Here is a 20,697-nt window from a genome sequence, read left to right on the forward strand (position 1 = left end):
GGTAGAGCTGTGGCACTGCTAATGGTTCTGCTAGAGTTGTTTCACCATGCTGCTATTATAATGGTAACACAACAGTATCTTTCTGAACCCTCGACAAAATTGTATTGTAAACAAAACTAAACAGACTGCTTCAATCATTAAACATTGGCTGGGTTTTGCAGGCAGCATTACGTCACTCTTTGCATTGAAATGTTACTGTTGCTAAGGACTAAAACATATCTTTCTTGCTTGGTTATGCAATGAATTTCTTGTTCTACATATTGACAACAGTATATCAAACACACAACCAGTCCAAAGGGTTTCATCAAGTCCTTTTATTTGAGCTATTCAGCTCCACACTCCAAACCAGCGGGCTCCGACCCCAGCCAGTTTATTCCATTTGATTAAAATATTTACACAATTTAAAAAGCACACGCTGTTTAAGCTGGAAACACTTTGCCTTCATCGGGGGTAGTTACAATAAAGTCCCATGCAAAATAAATAAACGTCCCTGTTGTGGCTCCATTCCCCCCGGACAGCCTCCGGTGGGCCCTCCCTCCTCAGTCAGTATCACGTGACCTGCTGGATCTCCCACTTCTGACTGGCCAGCTCTGGGCGACACTGATTAATCGCCACTAGACCCGACTGGCTGTCCAGACACAGCCCGCTGACTTGGTGCTGGATAGACGGGCCTTTCAACTTCCATTTCTAAAAAAAACACCAAAATAATAATTAGAATAGTCTATTCATTAATAAACATCTATCCACTACAGTAAAACGCAGTGATACCTTAAACCCTAAATAATAATTAGAATAGTCAATTCATTAATAAACATCTATCCACTACAGTAAAACGCAGTGATACCTTAAAACTGCTGCTGGCTTCTTTAAAAACCTTGGAGAACCGTTTCATGAATATCACACTTTAAATAGTTATTTTCTCCCCATTTTAAAATGTCCAATTGCACCGCAGCGCAGCTCAGGAGAAGGTCAGCGAGCGTCCTCCAATCCCAAGAACAAGTCATTGCCTCTTAACACCCAGAAGCTCCAGTGTGGATGTGCACTACCGGTCTCTGGAGGGCAAAGATCAGCCTTACATGTGTCTGCAACACTAAGAAAAAACACATTTGTTTTATGTGGGATTTCCTATGAATGTTTTAATTCAGTCCACTAGGGGGCAGAGTATTGCAGGGGGGCAGGTTAAAGATTGCACTCTTGGAGAGCAGACATGATTTTGAGAGCTCTTTCCAGGCCAAAGGGGTGCTTTAAACATCAGAATGTTTAAAAGGGCACCAGGCTGTGATGACCGAAACAGAAAACGATATCAAAATTGAATGTAAACAGCAGGAAGAGGATCAGTTAAGAGAACTCTGAGGTTGTGCAGTCGTACCAAGTTGCTCTTTAAGGAATACACTGTACCTGTAAAACACTGAGGTTTACTCATTACACATACACTAAACCCAAAATGGTAGGATCTTTTAAAATGCCTAATTTCAACTACAACAAATAATTGTGACAGACATCATTTTCCCTATTTGTTTCTGACAAACAGCTAGAAGTCATTTTGTAATTTTAAAGCAAATGGAGTATTTACTTTTCTCTGCAGCTGCTTAGCAACGCTGTGTAATTTGGAACAGTTTGATGGCCATTCTGTCGTCAGATAGGAATGAATGCAAGACAGATTCTAAAATTATATCTGGTAAAAAAAAAAAAAAAAAAAAAAAAAGACACCATCTGTGACTGTGCTAATCTGTGATTGTGCTAGTCTATGATTGTGCTAGCCTACGATTCTGCAAGTCTATGATTGCATGGTTTATAATTTCCTAAATAGGATGTTATTGTATGTGCTTCAGAGAGGCTGTCCTGCTCCAGCTCCCTTGCTCTTCTGCAGGCGGTTTTGGTTATGAAAATGCTAAGCGTGATAATAAATCATTTCTTTTTTTTTTTTTTTCTTTTAAAAATGTAGTCGTTTCCAATGATTTTACCCCAGTTTTCTCCCCAATTTGGAATCGGCAATTGTGTTATTATCGATCCCGGTTCATCGCTGCAACCCCCCGCCAACTCAGGAAACAGGGGCTGAAACACGCGCCCTCCGAAACGGATTCCTGCCAAGCCGACATTTTTAATGCTGCAGATCCACAGAGAAGCCACCAGACCTATAGTGCCGGAGGACAACACAGATCAACACAGATCACCCACAGGGGTCGCTGGTGCGCGGTGAACCATGGATTGCCCTGCCGACCTAAGCCCTCCCTACCCGGGTGGTGCTCGGTCAATTGTGGGTTGCCCCCTGGGAAGCCCCGGTCATGGTCGGCAATGACATAGCCTGGATTCGAACCTGCAATCTCCACGCTATAGGGCACATCCTGCATTCCATACAGAGCATCTTTACTGGATGTGCCACTCGGGAGCCCCAATAAATCATTTCTTAAATGGGGCCAATAAAGTTGAACATTAATTCCAATCATATAAAAGTGACCCTGCTGGGAAGGTGTGTTTTCAATCAGTGGCTGGAACAGGGAGGAAAAGATAACCCTAGTGATGACAGATGATGGAAAATCTCATTGTCCTTCATCTGGGGAAAAAGTGTGAATTTCCAATGCCAAACATTTGCTTAAAACACTAGACTGCTGCCTCCTTCCCAGTCCCTCAGCTCTAACCACTAAGCAGCGATGGCGAACCTATGGCACGCGTGCCCAGAGTGGCACGCAGAGTCGTATTTGTTGGCACGCCGAGTGAGCAGTTATCTGCTTTTTTTTTTTTTTTTTTTTTTGCACGCCCTCTGAGTGGCACTTTGGAAAGCCAGTCAGTTTGATTTGCAAGGACGGCCCCGCCCCCAGTAATTAAGCAGCGCTAACTGTAGCCATTATTATCTACACGTTCATGATTGGCTGTTTATGCTGCTGAGCTGCTTTATTCAAGTACCTTGGGAACAGAAAGCTGATCAAAAACAGTAAGTCTGTCCCATGGAGGATCAAATGTAATTGTGGTCAGCTATGGATGTGTCAGCGGGACACGCGGGGAGGAAGGGATCGTTAGCCTGATGCTCGTAGCATTTTACTGACCGTCATCTCCTGTACTAAATGGAGAAATGACCACAATCTTTCATACTTTACACTCGGGGTCGGGGGTCTGCGAGCCTAAAATAGGTTGAAATTACATAACCAAGCACTTTCGGCTTACATTTTTTTTTAAAAAGATGTACAGCTTTTCGCACACGTGTTAATGTGCAGTGCAAGGTCTTTTGCAGGTGTCACTGGCGGCAACACGTGCATTGAACTTTAAAGCAAATGTCCCACGCAGTTTTGATTGTCAAACCTTTCCCTTGTCATAAATACCGAAAATATATTTCACTGTCACATACTCGTATCTCAAACTATGTAATCTTTGTTTGATGCACTGTTTTTTTTGTTTTTTGTTTTTTTTAATACTATTTTAATCTTAATTATGGGTCATACTGTGGTATGTTACCCCTCTTCATACAGTGGGGAAAAGCAGGTTGTAAATTCTCAAAAAACAATCGTCTCAAAATAAATTATCACTCTGATATGTAGAGTACATTTGTGGATACTCCTTTTTTTCAAGGTAGTTTGACACCACAGAAATCTTTTTCTAATAAGTATGTTATCTGCTACTCGTCTTTTAAATAGTTATTTTACAAAATGTAAAATCAGTAGATATGTTTTATGTAAGTAAATATACAGTTGGAAAAAAATGACGGTACAGCGGTAATGGCTGCCACTGTGTGCAACTGCAAACAAAAAAACAAAACAATTATGGCCAGGGTTACTGGTGCAGCGCGCCAATTGAGCAAACGTCTTATATTTATTGTATGATGCAATGTGATTGTTGCTTTTACTGATGTTTAGCATTATAATTCTAAACTTAATGCGTCATGAAATGTGATTTATGTATTTTACGGTAGTTTAGCAATATAATATTCAAATTATGTATTTATTGTATGATGCACTGTTATTCTTTTACATGCTGTGAAGTGCTTTGAGATGATGTTCTACTATGAAAGGCGCTATATAAAATTAAGATGGATTGATCTTACTTGAATAAGGATTAAAGAGTCATTGTCCAAAATATATAGAGGGGCATATGCAAAGGTTGATGGGTCCCTGTGAGGTGCACTATCACTATTGCTTTTTATGTCTGTAAATTTACAAAAAAAGAATGTGCAGTGTACTTAGGGACAGGGAATGGGGAATGTAAGGGAATTCCTTAGGACAGATTGCGAGTTCTCAGGGACAAGCGGAAATTATGGGAGGTGAGGGGAGACCAGCATTAAGTGCCCAGTGAAGTATAAAGGGGAACAGGAGTGGGATGGGGTTGAAGAGAGAGAGAGTGTATGTTTGGTCTGGCAGTTATGATGGGGATGGGGATATGGATGGGATGGGGGGGAGGGGATGTGGTGGGCAATATTAACTGTGGCCATTTTTTGTTAGGTATGGCACCCAGCAAATATCTGCAATAGTGGGATAGCTGTTCATGCTGAAAGCTTCTGTTGTATAGAGACCTCTTCTGGGGAGATAGTAAGACAACCTGTTTCAGTGTGCTTCTATGAACCACGGGTTGAAAAAATGTCAGCAGATATTCAGCAGCAGAAGTCCCATTAGTCATAGGAATGTAAATATTGTTCCCCCACACCTGCTCTCCAGCCAAGAGAGGGGGGAGGGGGGTTCAGGGTTTGGGGAGGTTGCGAGGGGATGAGGGCTGATGGAAGGGTTCTGTCCTAGTTCATGTAATGTTCTTGATTATTTTGTATTGTGGATTGCTGTTTTTTTGGTATGTTTGCTTAATAAAAACTTAATTACAAAAAAAAGAAAGTAAATATTATTTTAAAAAGTTACCGTTTACGTTTGGCACTTAGTGATGTATATTTTTAAAAAAAATCCAACTTTGGGCACTCCAGCTAAAAAAGGTTCGCCATCCCTGCACTAGAGCATACTGCTTCCCTCCTAGTCCCTCAGCTCTAACCACTAGAGCACACTGCTCCCCTCCTAGTCCCTCAGCTCTAACCACTAGAGCACACTGCTTCCTTCCTAGTCCCTCAGCGTTAACAACCAGGTCACAATGCTCCCTCCCAGTCTGTCAGCTCTAATAACTTGGCCACACTGCTTTCTTCACAGGGATTTTTGCAGGCTGCATTGTTCATCCCTGGCAGGTAGTGAAGCCCATCCAGCCTGTCTTCATGTGCTGCACTCCTCCGTTCCTCACTCTGCACAATGGGTGCCTTGTTATTCTGTGCTGGCACGCTCTACAGTGGCACAGTGGACAGCAGTAGTACATGATCGGTAATAAAGCATTGCTCAGAGCTCGTTCTGTAATGGGCCCTATGGAATTGTGACATGCCAGAGTGATCACTCACACAGTAATAAATAAAACCCACCTGCAAACCCTGTGCTCTAGGAGAAATGTACTTTATACAATCAATTAAGGAGATTATTTTAACAAGTAATGACACCATACAAGCAACATGCATACTATATTTTTTCCAAAATCCAAAATGTGATTCACCCCATTGTGTCTCAGTTAGAAGCAAGGTGTCAATTAATTTGAATACTAAACAAAAAAAGTCATACTGCAGTAGATACTGTACTTCATTCAGTACTGGTGCTAAATAAATACACAATAATGTAATAGGGTTGGAACAATAATCGATTATCGTGATATTATCAATAATGTTTTTGCATCGATAATTGTATTGCGTTGAAAAATAATTATCAATAATCATTTTATCGTCCGTTACCCACTATAATATGCTTGTGTGTAACAGTAACTCTGCATTGAAGCAGTAAGACAGGACTTAACTGTGCGTGAGGCGTAACATATGATCTGTGCTCACTGCGTAGTGGGAAGTTGTAACATGTGACGTAAGATTCACCAAGTAAAGGCAAACGTTTGAGCTAATGGCGATGGCAACGCAGAAACTACCAAACCTTCCGAAAAGATTTTAGAAAAAAGAAACAGCATCAGTCCTGTGTGGCAGTTTTTTGGAGTGACAGAAAGTGATCCGCAAGGTAATAAGCCCGTCTGTAGGCAGTGTGGAAAAGCAATTTATAATTATTATTTTTTTTTTTTTTAAAACATTTTTTTTAATAAGTAGCCTATAGTTCAAAAGTTGAAAAGCTACCAAACAAACATTTGGTTATATTATTTGTGCTTTTTAGTAACCAACCATTGTTTCATAACTTTTATTAAAGATGCTGGTCTTTTTGAAAATTGTCTAGTTTTATTTCTTCTAAACTCGTAGAGGCAGTTGTCATATTGCTCAAGTGTATATATAGCTTTAAATTTGATAAATTCCAAGACATTTTACATATGTTATTTTTTCAGCCGATAATCATGATTATCGTGATAATTTACAGCCGATAATTGATAAATGAAAATGTCATTATCGTCCAACCCTATAATGTAACACTTTCAATTTAGATACATTACATTGTATCATTTGTTTTTCATTGTACAGTACTGTAGATTACAGTTAACTCAATTAACTCATGAACAAAAGAGCATTACTAGGACTCTGGTCAGCTCAATAGCAGATGCTTGACTCGTCTGCACGTCAGAAAACGTCTTTCAGGATTGGCAAAAATCTCATAATGCAAATAAAGATCGCTCTACGGCAGGTGTGGTCAGAAGTGACTGGTGACTGATATGTTGAAGACCGCGGCTGCAGAGGAACATGGCAGCACCCTTTAAATCCAGTCAGGTATACGCAATGATAAGAGTAACAGCACAGGTAACGATAGGTAGGCAGGGCGAGGTTGCCGTGGTGACTACCTGTCTATTGTCCTTGGTGTTGCAGAGCTCCAGCGTGACCTTTGACCCCGAGGAGTAGGCGGTGATGGTGAGGCAGCTGTCCTGCTGGCGGATCTGCGGCCCGGAGAGGACCCACTCCTGCGGAGAGACACAGTTCACTCAGGACACCGATGGTGATGTCAACTCCACAGGGCTCAATACTGCCGGGGATAAACACCAGCAACACAGTCTCAGTTTCACTCGAGGTTCTGTAAGGGCTCTGGGTAACTCAATACTCCCAGGGATAAACACCAGCAACACAGTCTCTGTGTCTCACTCGAGGTTCTGTAAGGGCTCTGGGTAACTCAATACTCCCGGGGATAAACACCAGCAACACAGTCTCTCAGTCTCGCTCAAGGTTCTGTGAGGGCTCTGGGTAATCAGCTGCTATGCTTAGATATTGTTTTATAGTGCAAGCATTTCCCTGTGTGCAATACAGCATAACTTAAAGCAGACATCTCAAACCTTTCCAGTATAACCCGGTAGAACTACAGCAACCAGACTTCAAGTGTAGACTATTTTGAGTTCCCTATCTGTTATTTAAGTGATGGGAACCTGGCCTGCTAGCGGACTGCAAGGAAGTAAGAGGCAACGTCAACAACCAATGTAATGGTCATGTGTCTTAATGCAGGCTTGGTCATGTGTCTTAATGCAGGCTTGGTCATGTGTCTTAATGCAGGCTTGGTCATGTGTCTTAATGCAGGCTTGGTCATGTGTCTTAATGTTAGAAAGAAGCATGTATTGTCAGGAATATAAATGGCAGCTCACTAAATGGTGCTGTTGCTTACTTCTATAAAGACTTTTGGTTGATCTATTTGATATATTACATATATCTATGGCAGGCAACTGAAGAGCAGCTCCTGCAATTAGAACCACTCTCAATGCTGGCTAGCATCATAAAAAGGTAAAGGGACACATTTGATGCTCACTCTAACAGAGAAATACAATACTGTTGTACTGGGCGACTCCCTCCCCTGCTGGTTTTAACGGACACACCCAGTACACGTTTTAAAAATTTTTGCACTGCTTTCTGGTTTCAAGCACGATGCCTAAATCTTAATAAAATAATGAAACCGTGATATATGGGACCCCACATAACCACATCCTGGCGAGGCCACTGACAATTCCATTCACTGACGTGTAAGTTACACTGTGAACAGAGCCCACCTGTGAGAGGGGCAGGCTGCCCAGGGTCACCCTGCACTCCCCCACACTGACCACGAGGTCCCCCAGTTTATCCTGGCCCAGCGATTCCAGACACCTCCCATTCTGCCGGACCGCGCTGGGGCTGGCTTCCTTCGCTGGGATCCTGCATGAGACAGAAACCAGGGGGAGGGAAGCTAACTGAAGAGCAGAGTGGAGACACGGCTGCTGCCACAGTCATTGTGAGTGGCACACTTGACCAGGGAAACTGGACTAGATAGAGAGCAATCAACTGTCTTACACACAATGAGCAAATGAGGGTTAGGAACACACACCATTCCATAATAAACAGTCTTTAAGAAAACTAAATGCGTTTGTATTTCTCTTTTCAGAACGCGCTGGTGCTAATGACACTGGGGGTAGTTATTATCCAATGGGTGCACATTGGGACAGTGATTGTAAGTGAGAACCCAGCTGTGTATTGCAGTGCAGGCCGGCCTGGGCTGGCACACTCACTGGAGCTCGGGGTAGACATTCTCCAAGTACCACAGGAAGGAGTTGCAGTTCAGCTTCCTGCGGAGCTCCACCCGCTCAGCAATGCTGCAGAGACAAGCAGGAGGTTAGAGACCACCACTAGCTGGCTTATCGACCCTCTGGTTCATGTCTGTGACCAACTAGAAGTGAAATGAAATGAGACAGGCAGAGTATGTATCCATACCAGCTATAAAACACACATGCTTCATTTAAGAGCCGCTTGAATGCTGTGCTTCTGGTTCTTGATGGTTCTTGATGATGCATACTTCTATTACAATAAGACATGTCATGTCAAGAAAGTATCGCAATTCATCGATGCACAGTGAATTGTTACACCCCTATTCACCCCTACTGTGTGTGTGTGTGTGTGAGTTAGTGTGTGTGTGTGTGTGTGTGTGTGTGTGTGAGGAGGGGGGTACAGGACTGTGTGAGTGTGTGAGGAGGGGGGGTTTACAGGACTGTGTGTGTGTGTGTGTGTGTGTGTGTGTGTGTGAGGAGGGGGGTACAGGACTGTGTGAGTGTGTGAGGAGGGGGGGTACAGGACTGTGTGTGTGTGTGTGTGTGTGTGTGTGTGAGGAGGGAGGATTACAGGACTGTGTGTGTGTGTGTGTGTGTGTGTGAGGAGGAGGGGTTACAGGACTGTGTGTGTGAGTGTGTGTGTGTGAGGAGGGGGGGTACAGGACTGTGTGTGTGTGTGTGTGTGTGTGAGGAGGGGGAGTTACAGGACTGTGTGTGTGTGAGGAGGGGGGGTTACAGGACTGTGTGTGTATGTGTGTGTGTGTGTGAGGAGGGGGGGTTACAGGACTGTGTGTGTGAGTGTGTGTGTGTGAGGAGGGGGGGTTACAGGACTGTGTGTGTGTGAGGAGGGGGGGTACAGGACTGTGTGTGTGTGTGTGTGAGGAGGGGGGGTTACAGGACTGTGTGTGTGAGTGTGTGTGTGTGAGGAGGGGGGGGTTACAGGACTGTGTGTGTGTGAGGAGGGGGGGTACAGGACTGTGTGTGTGTGTGTGTGTGCGTGTGTGTGCGTGTGTGTGCGTGTGTGTGCGTGCGTGCGTGTGCGACTGACCTGCCGAATGACTTCCCATGAGCGGCCGGCCGGGCTGCGTAATAATACTGCTTGTAATCGTCCATCCAGACCTCCGCAGCACGCCTGGTATTCCTAATGACAGACAGACAGACACATTCATGATAAACACTCCACACATCGTGAGGAGAACAGGACGGTATTTGAATGAACAATGGAACATATACAAATGACAGCAGAATATTGATGAAGAATTTGGGTTCCTACCCACTGGGTTAAGTGAGATGATCACCTGACAGATATTTTAGGATGATACAAGACCCCCACATATAAGCCTAGGGGCTGCTGTAGAGGTGGAGAAGGGGGGCTGCTGGCTGATGGAATACTGGGAATTTATACTCCAAGGGAAGCGAGGTAGCTCTGGGAATCTGACTTGGCACTGGGGCTGTCTCTCCTCCTGAACTCTGCTCCCAGCTGCAGGGGCACTGATGCTCTCTGGGATTGTATAGAGGTGGAGTCTCACTTGATGTAGGTGAGGGCGTTCCCCTCGGGGAAGGCATACGGGTGCCGCTTCCGGAACACATGACCCACACGACTGCAGGGGAGGATTTCCAGACTCCCGCCACACATCCACACACGGAACGACAGCTCTGAGAGAGGGGACGGAGAGAGGAGGGGAGACAGCTATCACTCTCATCCAAATATCAGGACATATGCATCATACCAGAAATAATGAATCACTCCGAAATTGTTACCACATGTTCCCATTTACAATGACAATGACATTTGTGTCCAAAAGAAGAATTTGTTTCAGTGTTTTTTTGTGACCAAACCTTTTACCACATACAAAAGCAGCCAAGTTACAAACAGGGATCAGACTTATTAATACACAATAAAGAAACAACCAGGACTAACTTGGACCCCCACATTTAAAATGTGCTCACCAGTTTTTATTGGTGTTTAATGCTGTTTTTTTAAGTGATGCACGAGTGCCAAGATCTGTTCATAAAACATTAAGAATAATATTAACCCTAACGATGGCATTCCTATCTGTGGCTGCACATGCTGCTCGGTCCTGTACAGGTTATTGGTTGTTTTTCTCTAAGCTTTATTCAAGCTTGTCTGGATTCACAAAAAAAAAAAAATGCAGCATGCCATGCACTGAAAATACAAATCTGCTAGTGTCTGTATTGTTTGGTTGTGAATGCACACAGCATTTACGCGAAGCTATGTAGGTCAGTGAATTAGATTTGTATTGTGTAGCTGAGCGAGCAGGTAAATGAACACAGATCGGATGTTACTGTAAACTCTCGGTTGTGATCTTCACATACATACAGCGCTTGTTAATTTATTTTTTTTAAACAATAAAAGTGGGCTTGCATCTTCAAAAAATATGAATTAATATTTTTTTCATACAATGTAGGGTATCCAAACTGTAGCTAAAACGAGAGGTTTATCTGTTTCTGGTCTTTTTTCTGATCTTTGTGATGCCCCGCTTCTTGGACACGGTGCTGCCTGTGTGATTTGACTTTTCAGAGGGATAATCCAGTGAAGTCAAGCAGCTTCAGAGCTTGCCAGCTTGTGCATCGCTGCTTTACCTTCAAGAAATACAGCCATTCAGTGCCGGCCAGACTGACCCTTCATTCATTTTCTGCTAACTGAAATGGCTGCTAAACGTCTATTTTATGAATAAAGAATTGTCTACTTCAAAGTGATTGTAGGTTTTAAGTAACAACACTTATACTGGGTAAACTGTTCAGTAAAGCAGTTTAATAAATTGCTGAACTAATGCTATATTCTTTTTTTACAAGAAATTCTATGTCCCTTCAGTAACAACACCACCCCTCTTTGTTGTTCCTTTGACTGTCCCTAATAGAGAGGTTTCTCTGTATTTTTTTAGCTAGAACAGGACACAGCTGTGAGGAGGATGTCGTCTCACCAAAATTCTCCCCGCCCCAGATGTCCATCTGTGAATCGTACTGCCCCAGGTGGCTGAACCAGCCCTTATCCATCACAAAGATCCCTCCTGCGATCACCGGAGTCCTGGGAGAGAGGACAGAGGAGGGAACAGATTCTCTTTGTACTGAAAAAGCACATGGTTCATACCAGTGATACGGCAGTGAAATTGAGATTCTTTACTGCACAAAGCCATCGAAGAGAATCACAGAATACAGCTGCAGAAACAAGATGAAAGCACTGTCTCAAAGCGTGTGGTTTGTATCATTCATAGGACCAGAGGTTAAAGCAATGTTGCAGTGAAACTGTAATATAACTTTACTGAAGGAATCACAGTACACAGCAGTGTACCAAATGTGTAGAAACAGAGCATGCGGTTGGTTGATAAAACTGTGGCAAACTCTTACTGATTTGTGTACATGAAATAAAAAATATATGTGTGAAAAAATGACTAGCTGTTTTTAATTGGAAAGCAGGTCTATAAAGTTTCTTAATGGTTCTGAAATATGGTGGCGAGGTAAAACAAGCCACTGCACAGTAACACTTTTGAAATCAAACGTGAATGACAGAAGCTTAGATTACTGCTGGAAATGTTTAGTTTGGTAATGGTAATATGGAGGCTGAATCTAAAATGGCTTCTAAATTCTGGCTGGAGAACATAAAAACATTGGTCAAGAGAATCATTGAATACTGTTGCGTGCCAATTGTGAACACACTATCTCAACATGTGCAGTCTCTGACAAATCACATGGCCCCAATATGACAGTCATACTGGGTCAATGGTCAACGTTAAGGTGACCCGTCACTTTAAGCCTAGAGTCTTCAAAGAACATTCCAAAATATGAAGTTAGTAACTCGTATGGTCTCGGAGATGACCACACTGCCACAAAAGGGTTAATGAATGTTAATATTCCTGCTTTAATCTCATTGGTTAAATTGTTAAAAGAGCGCTACCTGATTGGTTGTGTGGGGTCTGTCCTGGACATCTTCTGGTCTATCGGAATCTGCTCCCATTTAAAGTGTAGACTCCAGTCAAACCCTGAGAGAGAGAGAGAGAGAGAGAGAGAGAGAGAGAGAGAGAGAGAGAGAGAGAGAGAGAGAGAGAGAGAGAGAGAGAGAGAGAGATGAGCTCCTAAAAAGAAATATTACTTAGAAATGTTTACACAGAAAAATGTTTGATTTGTGATCTAAAATTTGGCATAAATCTGTCTAAACAGCTAGAGGAGACAGGGAGGATATTTTTCAAGAAGAAAAACATCAGGATTAAAAGGATTTAAAGAAAAGGAACAAAAGAGTGAAAACAGGAGAAAGAAAAGGGAAGTTTGGGAAAGAAAGAAAGACAGAGACAGCCAAAGTAAGTCTGTCTAAATTTAAATTGAAGAGAAGATAGAAAATACTATAATTAAAATAAATTAGGCTTATCAAACTTCAGATTTACTGCAATTCATTTTCAAAAAATGCAGAGGGAGAATTTAATTTGGGCTAGACCCAGCAACTGCCACTCAGACTGATAGAAATGTATCAATCATAGCTCCTCTCACCAGCAGCACTCTCACTGCAGAGCAGGGCTGTGAAATAAAATACCCTGAAGAAGTTTGCTCTAAAAAGGCCACGAAACAATATAAAAACAAGTTTCTGAGAGAATCCCCAGAGCCCCTGATTGCAGACTACACTGTGCTGGGGGAGAGCAGAGTCGAGCAACCTGCTGTTCTAGAGAGTGAGAGAGGAGCTGGCCAGGACAGCCCAGCACAACCACCTGAAGAGCCTGCAGAGAGAACTGGAGGAACTGAGAGAAACACTGCACAACACCCATCACCCAGCCTGCACTGACACACACACTGCATCCCCGAGCACTGACACACACACTGCATCCCTGAGCACTGGCACAAACACTGCACCCCCGAGCACTGACACACACACACTGCATCCCCGAGAACTGACACACACACACTGCATCCCCGAGCACTGACACACACACTACATCCCTAAGCACTGACACAAACACTGCACCCCCAAGCACTGACACACACTGCATCCCTGATCACCGACACACACACTGCACCCCCGAGCACTGACACACACACTGCACCCCCAAGCAGTGACACACACACTGCATCCCTGAGCACTGACACAAACACACACTGCATCCCTGAGCACTGACACACACACCGCACCCCAGAGCACTGACACAAACACACACTGCACCCCTGAGCCCAACAACACAGACGGCCCTGGACCTGCTGTCAGGGCGAAGACTGAGCGATGCCAAGCACATCCTGATCCACACCGGGACTAACGACCTGAACGCACACAGGGGCGACGTGGCCAAACCTTGAGGAGCCCAGAGCAGACGTGCCGCAGCGAGTCATCAATAACATCAATGCTGAGGTGTCCCGAGGCTGCGCCCTGCTGCCAAACGTGCACCTGACACACCACCGTGACATCCAGCACCATCATCTCTATGACCAGGTGCATCTCAACAGGGAGGGCGTGAGGCTGTTTGCTAAGGTCCTCAAGGACACCGCCCTGGGCCGTGACCCCCACTAGCACCTACACCGAGACCAGGAGCACACCCAGCCGCCCCCGAGCCCAAAGAAGCCCCCAGCCCCAGAGACCACGCAGAGCCCCCAGCCTCAGGGACCACGCAGAGCCCCCAGTCCCGAGCCCCTGCGCAGCGCAGCAAAGGCATAGTGATCAGCCAGCAACAGCAACCAGCACAGCCAGACAGCTATGCAGCAGCAGGGAACCCAGCATCCACCGAACTGAACCAGATAAGAAAGCTGCTCAATATCATATGTACCAAACTCATGAGTTAATTGGGTGTCAAAAAAATATATATATATATCTATGTATGTGTGTGTATGTATGTATGTATGTATGTATGTATGTATGTATGTATGTATGTATGTATGTATGTATGTATATATATATATATATATATATATATATATATATATATATATATATATATATATATATATATATATATATGGCTGTGTATCTGTGTATGTATGTATGGATATATACACACAGTTATATATATAATAATAGTAGCATGCGTTTGGGTGTGTACATCTGATGTGTGTATGGGTATGTGTGTGTATATGTATACATGTATATGCACATGTGTATGTGTGCATATATATATATATATATATATATATATATATATATATATATATATATATATATATATATATATATATATGTGTGTGTGTGTATGTATGTATGTATGTATAGTATATGTGTGTATATATACACACATACACATGTGCATATGTACGTGCATGTCTGTACATAACATAGTACATATAGCTAAGTCTCCTATAGAGATAATCCCATGGATATTTATCATTATTAAACAAATAATAATAATAATAATAATAATAATAATAATAATAATAATAATAATAATAATAATAATAATAATAATATAGACCACAAATCAAACAATCAAATGTGAAACATAACAAAAACTTAAAAAATGCATCATTTAAAATAAGTAGTTGGAATATCCAGGGCCTGTGTTCCTCAACCTTTGGAACAAAGAGCACAGACCCTGACTTTGTAAATAGTGTAAATCATTCCGAAATAATCATTCTCCACGAAACATGGACTTGTGGAGATGTGTCTACACACTGTCCTAGCGGTTATAGAGAACTAATAGCACCCTCCCTGAAAAAAACCCACATTAAACCTGGCAGAGACTCAGGGGGCATCATCGTCTGGTACTGGAACTCGCAAACTATATCCTCCCAGTTCAGAGAGGGCAGACACACGCTGGGATCCCAATAAAAAGAGAAATTATAAACACCAATCTGAACATTTATCTGTGCGCAATTTATATGCCACCGTCAGACTCCACATACCGCAAAGAAGAGGATTTTCAAAACCTTGAATCTGAAGTCATACACTTCCATACACTGGGCTCTGTGCTGCTGTGTGGAGATCTCAACGCCAGGACTGGCAGAGAGATTGACTACATCAGCACAGAGGGGAACAGCCACCTATTTGGAGACACCCCTTTGTACCACACACAGGCACAGCCACGGCAGTGTGGGGAATAAGAGTGGGAAGCAGAGAGTGCAACTCTGCAAAGGCCTGGGTCTGTACATCGTTAATGGCAGGACCTGGGGGGACTCAATGCAGAGATTCACATTTAACTCAGTGTTAGGTAGGAGTGTGGTAGACCATGCCATCACAGACATGGACCCAGAATGTATAAATGCATTTATAGTAGTGCCACAAACGCCCCTGTCAGACCACAGTCAAATAACACTGTACCTAAAGAAACCAGAACAGCCTACCAGGGATCCGAACCCTCCAGCCAAACTGTTCAACCTTCACCCCACATACAAGTGGACAGAGACCAGCACTGCAGACTAGCAGGCAGCAATGAGAAGTGCTGAGATTGAAAGCATGCTAAACAGCTTTCAGTACAAACAATACCACTACAATAAAGAAGGAATCATTCTGGCTGTACAAAATTTAAACAACATATTTGAAAAATTGGCAATAAAATCAAAACTAGAAAAAAACAAACCCAAAGAAAAATGGTTTGACAGCGAATGTGCATCAGCTAGAAAGCACCCGAGGCAGCTGTCAAACCAGAAACAGAGAGAGCCCAGTCATAAGGAACTACGCCTCAGCTACCACCAGGCTCTGAAGCAGTACAAACACCTCCTCAATAAGAAAAGGGAACAGTACATGTCCAAAGAGCTGACCCAAATTGAAGAAGCAATTCACAAAACTAATTTTGGGAATTGTGGAAAAAATTAAACACCTCAAATAACAGAAAAAAATTGACAATCCAAAATGGCAATATTTGGAAAAACTATTTTGAAGAACTCAAAAAATAGAAAACAACAAACTAAATTCAAATCAGACCTCAATACATAAACAATTAAAAGAATTCGAAACAACACTCAAACATAACCAAAACCCATTGGACACCCCGATCACTCTACTAGAGCTCAAAAAGAATCTGCAGATCCTCAAGCCCAGGAGAGCCTGCGGGCCCGACAGCATCAGCACTGAGATGCTCAAACACAGTAGCCCTAAGCTGCAAGAAGCCCTCCTCAAACTCTTCAACCTAGTCCCGAGAGCTGGGTGTGTTCCTGGGATCTGGAATCAAGGCCTCATTACCCCCATCTATAAAATTGGAGACAAATTCAACCCCAACAACTACCGAGGTATCTGTGTGAGCAGTAATCTGTGGAAGGTGTTCTGCAGTATCATTAACACCCGGATACTGGCCGAACACAGTGTCTTGAGTAAGAGTCAGATTGGATTTCTACCAAAACACAGCACTTCTGACCATGTTTACACCCTACACACCCTAATAAACAAACACGTCCACCAAACTAATAAAGGAAAAATACTCGCCTGCTTTATAGATTTTAAAAAGGCATTTGATTCAATTTGGCACGAAGGACTACTTCAAAGTGGTGTAGGGGGCAAAGTCTATGACATCATAAAATCGATGTACTCAGAAAATAAATGCAGTGTTAAAATGGTTAACAAAAGAACAGAATTCTTCACACAGGGACATGGAGTGAGACAGGGCTGCAGTCTGAGTCCAACACTGTTCAACATCTATATCAACAAGCTGGCCACAGTGCTGGAGCGGTCTGCAGCCCCTGGACTCACTCTACATGACACTGAAATAAAATTCCTGCTCTACGCAGGTGACCTGGTCCTGCTGTCACCCACAAAGCAGGGTCTGCAGCACAGCCTGTCACTGCTAGAGCAGTACTGTGAGACCTGTCAGACCTGGGCACTGACAGTAAATCTGGACAAAACCAGATTATGGTCTTCCAGAAGAAGGTCAGACCACAGGGAAAGCAGGAACCGCTTCACTGTGGGAATCACCACCCTGGAACACACCACAAGATACGTTTACCTGGGTCTGACCATCAGCTCGTCAGGGAGCTTCAATATGGCTATAAACACATTGAGGGAAAAAGCACACAGAGCCTACTATGCCATAAAGAAAACACTTTACAAATATAACCCTCCAATAAAGATCTGGCTAAAAATCTTTCATAGTGTTAGACAACCAATCCTTCTTTATGGCAGCGAAATGTAATTACAAAACATGGAATAAAAGTCAAATTGAAACTTTCCATTTAGAATTTTGTAAAAACATTTTACATACACATAGAAACTCCCCCATCCATGCGTGTCGGGCTGAACTCGGTCACTTCCCCTTACTGCTACCCATTGAAAAAAGAGCGGCCAAATTCTGGATCCATCTGAGCCAGGCTGAGCCACACTCCTATCAGCACAAAGCATCCCAGAGACACCAGTTCTGCTCAGAGAGAGACCCCCTGAGACAACTAGCAAAGAAACACCAGCCTGGCAACAGTGCCAATGACAAAATGACAGCAATAACATTGAAACAAATTGATCTCAATAATAAAATGACATACATTGAGCATCGGCATAATGAAACAAAATGAATTAACAAAGTGGAATGCTATGGGGCCCTGAACAGGGACTTCACCCTGGCACAGTATCCTGTCAGGATAAAAGATCCCAAACAAAGACAAACCCTAACGAAGTACAGACTCAGTGACCACAGCCAGGCCATCGAAACAGGCCGGCACAAAAACAGCTGGCTGGCCAGACCGAACCGGCTGTGCAGTCACTGTGAGCGGGGAGGTGAAGCAGAGGCACACTTCCTGCTGTCCTGCTCCAAATACTGCCAAATAAGGGCAAATTCTCGAGTCAGTGGACCCAGTTTCCACACCTGCCTGACCCTGAGAAGCTGCGGATCCTGCTGGGAGAGGAGGCTCTGACAGCAGAGCGGGCAGCCCAGTACGTGTGTGCCTGTCCCAGTCTGAGGGACAGTGTGAGACACTCAATACAACTGCACTGTTTATTGTTAAATTAGACTGGGGGGGGGGTATATTGTTTATATTCTGTTAAGAAGGAAGGAGAGGGGGGAACAGTTGATATTGTGTGTTATTAACATTATATTTTATTTGATGTAACGTGTGTTGAAATGCTTTATCAACACTGGATCGCTCCTGTCATGCTAATAAAGCCAGTTTGAATTTGAATTTGAGAGAGAGAGAGAGAGATTTTGATTAAAACAGTCATATACTGTATATATGATACAGATGAGTATGTTGTTTTTATTTTTATTTTAATCGACGCTTTCATTTTGACAACTATACGCTAGGATTGTACCAAAGCTTGTATCTGTTGGCTAAGACATTTGTGAAACTTCAGTTTTTGCCTTTGCCGTGGAAACTCTGAAATTCTGCACAATCCTCTGCCTGCCAGCTCGACGCCCTCCTGAATGACATCTAGCAGCTCGACTGTCTTTTCCTGTATAAATATTTACAATAAATAAAAAAGGACCATATGGAGCTGCATTTTAGACTTTCTAATAGGTTTGTTTTAATTTCCTGCGTCTGCATAAAATTGAGTTTCCTGGGAATGGATTATTAGATCATGAAGCAGACCCAGATTGTGTGCCACTTTAAAGGGAAAGAGAGAATGCCAGCAATGAGAATGAGCTCTCGGAAGAGCTCTCAGTGTAAATGCCAGCAATGAGAATGAGCTCTCGGAAGAGCTCTCAGTGTAAATGCCAGCAATGAGAATGAGCTCTTGGAAGAGCTCTCAGTGTAAATGCCAGCAATGAGAATGAGCTCTCGGAAGAGCTCTCAGTGTAAATGTCAGCAATGAAAATGAGCTCTCGGATGAGCTCTCAGTGTAAATGCCAGCAATGAGAATGAGCTCTCGGATGAGCTCTCAGTGTAAATGCCAGCAATGAAAATGAGCTCTCGGAAGAGCTCTCAGTGTAAATGCCAGCAATGAGAATGAGCTCTCGGATGAGCTCTCAGTGTAAATGCCAGCAATGAAAATGAGCTCTCGGATGAGCTCTCAGTGTAAATGCCAGCAATGAGAATGAGCTCTCAGATGAGCTCTCAGTGTAAATGCCAGCAATGAAAATGAGCTCTCGGAAGAGCTCTCAGTGTAAATGCCAGCAATGAGAATGAGCTCTCGGAAGAGCTCTCAGTGTAAATGTCAGCAATGAAAATGAGCTCTCGGATGAGCTTTCTCAGTGTAAATGTCAGCAATGAGAATGAGCTCTCGGATGAGCTCTCAGTGTAAATGCCAGCAATGAGAATGAGCTCTCGGATGAGCTCTCAGTGTAAATGTCAGCAATGAGAATGAGCTCTCGGATGAGCTTTCTCAGTGTAAATGCCAGCAATGAGAATGAGCTCTCGGATGAGCTTTCTCAGTGTAAATGTCAGCAATGAGAATGAGCTCTCGGATGAGCTTTCTCAGTGTAAATGTCAGCAATGAGAATGAGCTCTCGGATGAGCTTTCTCAGTGTAAATGTCAGCAATGAGAATGAGCTCTCGGATGAGCTTTCTCAGCGTAAATGTCAGCAATAAGTGTGCGGAAGAAGCGTTTATCCCTGTTTATTTATTTATTTCTTGTTGATGCTGGTGAAAGGTGACGGACAATGGCACTGACTATAGTCTGGAATTAGGCAGCCACCAACAGAGCTTCCCCTCACAGCTCTGCAAGAGAGACCCTGTAGTCCGGGCGCCTGCGGGCTTGCCTGTAAGCTGCCCAGAGCTGTGTTGTCCTCCAACGTTGTAGCTCTGAGGTGGCAGCATGGTGGGCCTGCAGTGTGAAAAGAAGCGGTCGGCTGACGGCACACGCTTCAGAGGACAGCGCGGGGGTGGTAGCGGTCAGCTGAGCCTAAAAATAATTCGCTATTCTAAATTGGGAGAAAATGATAAAAAAACTACTGGCGACTACTAAATTAAAAAAAAAAAAGTAGGTCCTAACCAAGTGTCATCATAATTAGGAAAGCCGCTCTCCAGATATATGTATACAATGTGACAGACAGACACACACCCTCAGATTAATACATGTATACAATGTGACATACAGACAGATGGCAGGACAGACAGACACACACCCTCAGATTATGCTACATGCAATAACTTCTGCTAACGAATGTCCTTAGCAAGAGTGATGACAATGAGACAAGCAGCTGTCTAGATACAGGCATACTCTGTATCCCTGATGGGAACATTAGTCTTAGTTACTTTAAAGAGAGCATCCTGGATGAAAAAAGACCCACTGAGCTATTTTGATGCCAGTTAGCCAGCCTCTAGGGTTGAATGTCCTGAACAGTTAGGAGTTTAGCAATGAGATCTGTGTTTGCTTTCAGCAGGATGATCACACAATGGAAATCTTGCATCTCCTGCCAGTAATACAAACTC

At 43.3% G+C, this 20,697-nt stretch overlaps 1 protein-coding gene across 1 annotated transcript in view; it reads right to left on the bottom strand.

The window, feature by feature from the left end:
* Positions 1-299: 299 nt before the first annotated feature.
* LOC117422021 (polypeptide N-acetylgalactosaminyltransferase 16-like) overlaps positions 300-20,697 on the bottom strand; it is a 51,898-nt gene continuing 31,500 nt past the window's right edge. Inside the window, exons 8-15 of the mRNA XM_034036620.3 lie at positions 12,398-12,482; positions 11,427-11,530; positions 10,011-10,137; positions 9,530-9,622; positions 8,446-8,529; positions 7,954-8,095; positions 6,769-6,885; positions 300-687 (exon numbers count right to left, since the gene is read on the bottom strand). Coding sequence (XP_033892511.1) covers positions 550-687; positions 6,769-6,885; positions 7,954-8,095; positions 8,446-8,529; positions 9,530-9,622; positions 10,011-10,137; positions 11,427-11,530; positions 12,398-12,482 — 890 coding nt within the window. The 3' untranslated portion in view covers positions 300-549. The remainder of the gene's footprint in view (positions 688-6,768; positions 6,886-7,953; positions 8,096-8,445; positions 8,530-9,529; positions 9,623-10,010; positions 10,138-11,426; positions 11,531-12,397; positions 12,483-20,697) is intronic.

Source organism: Acipenser ruthenus, chromosome 15 (assembly GCF_902713425.1).
Source record: "Acipenser ruthenus chromosome 15, fAciRut3.2 maternal haplotype, whole genome shotgun sequence".
NCBI lineage: Eukaryota > Metazoa > Chordata > Actinopteri > Acipenseriformes > Acipenseridae > Acipenser > Acipenser ruthenus.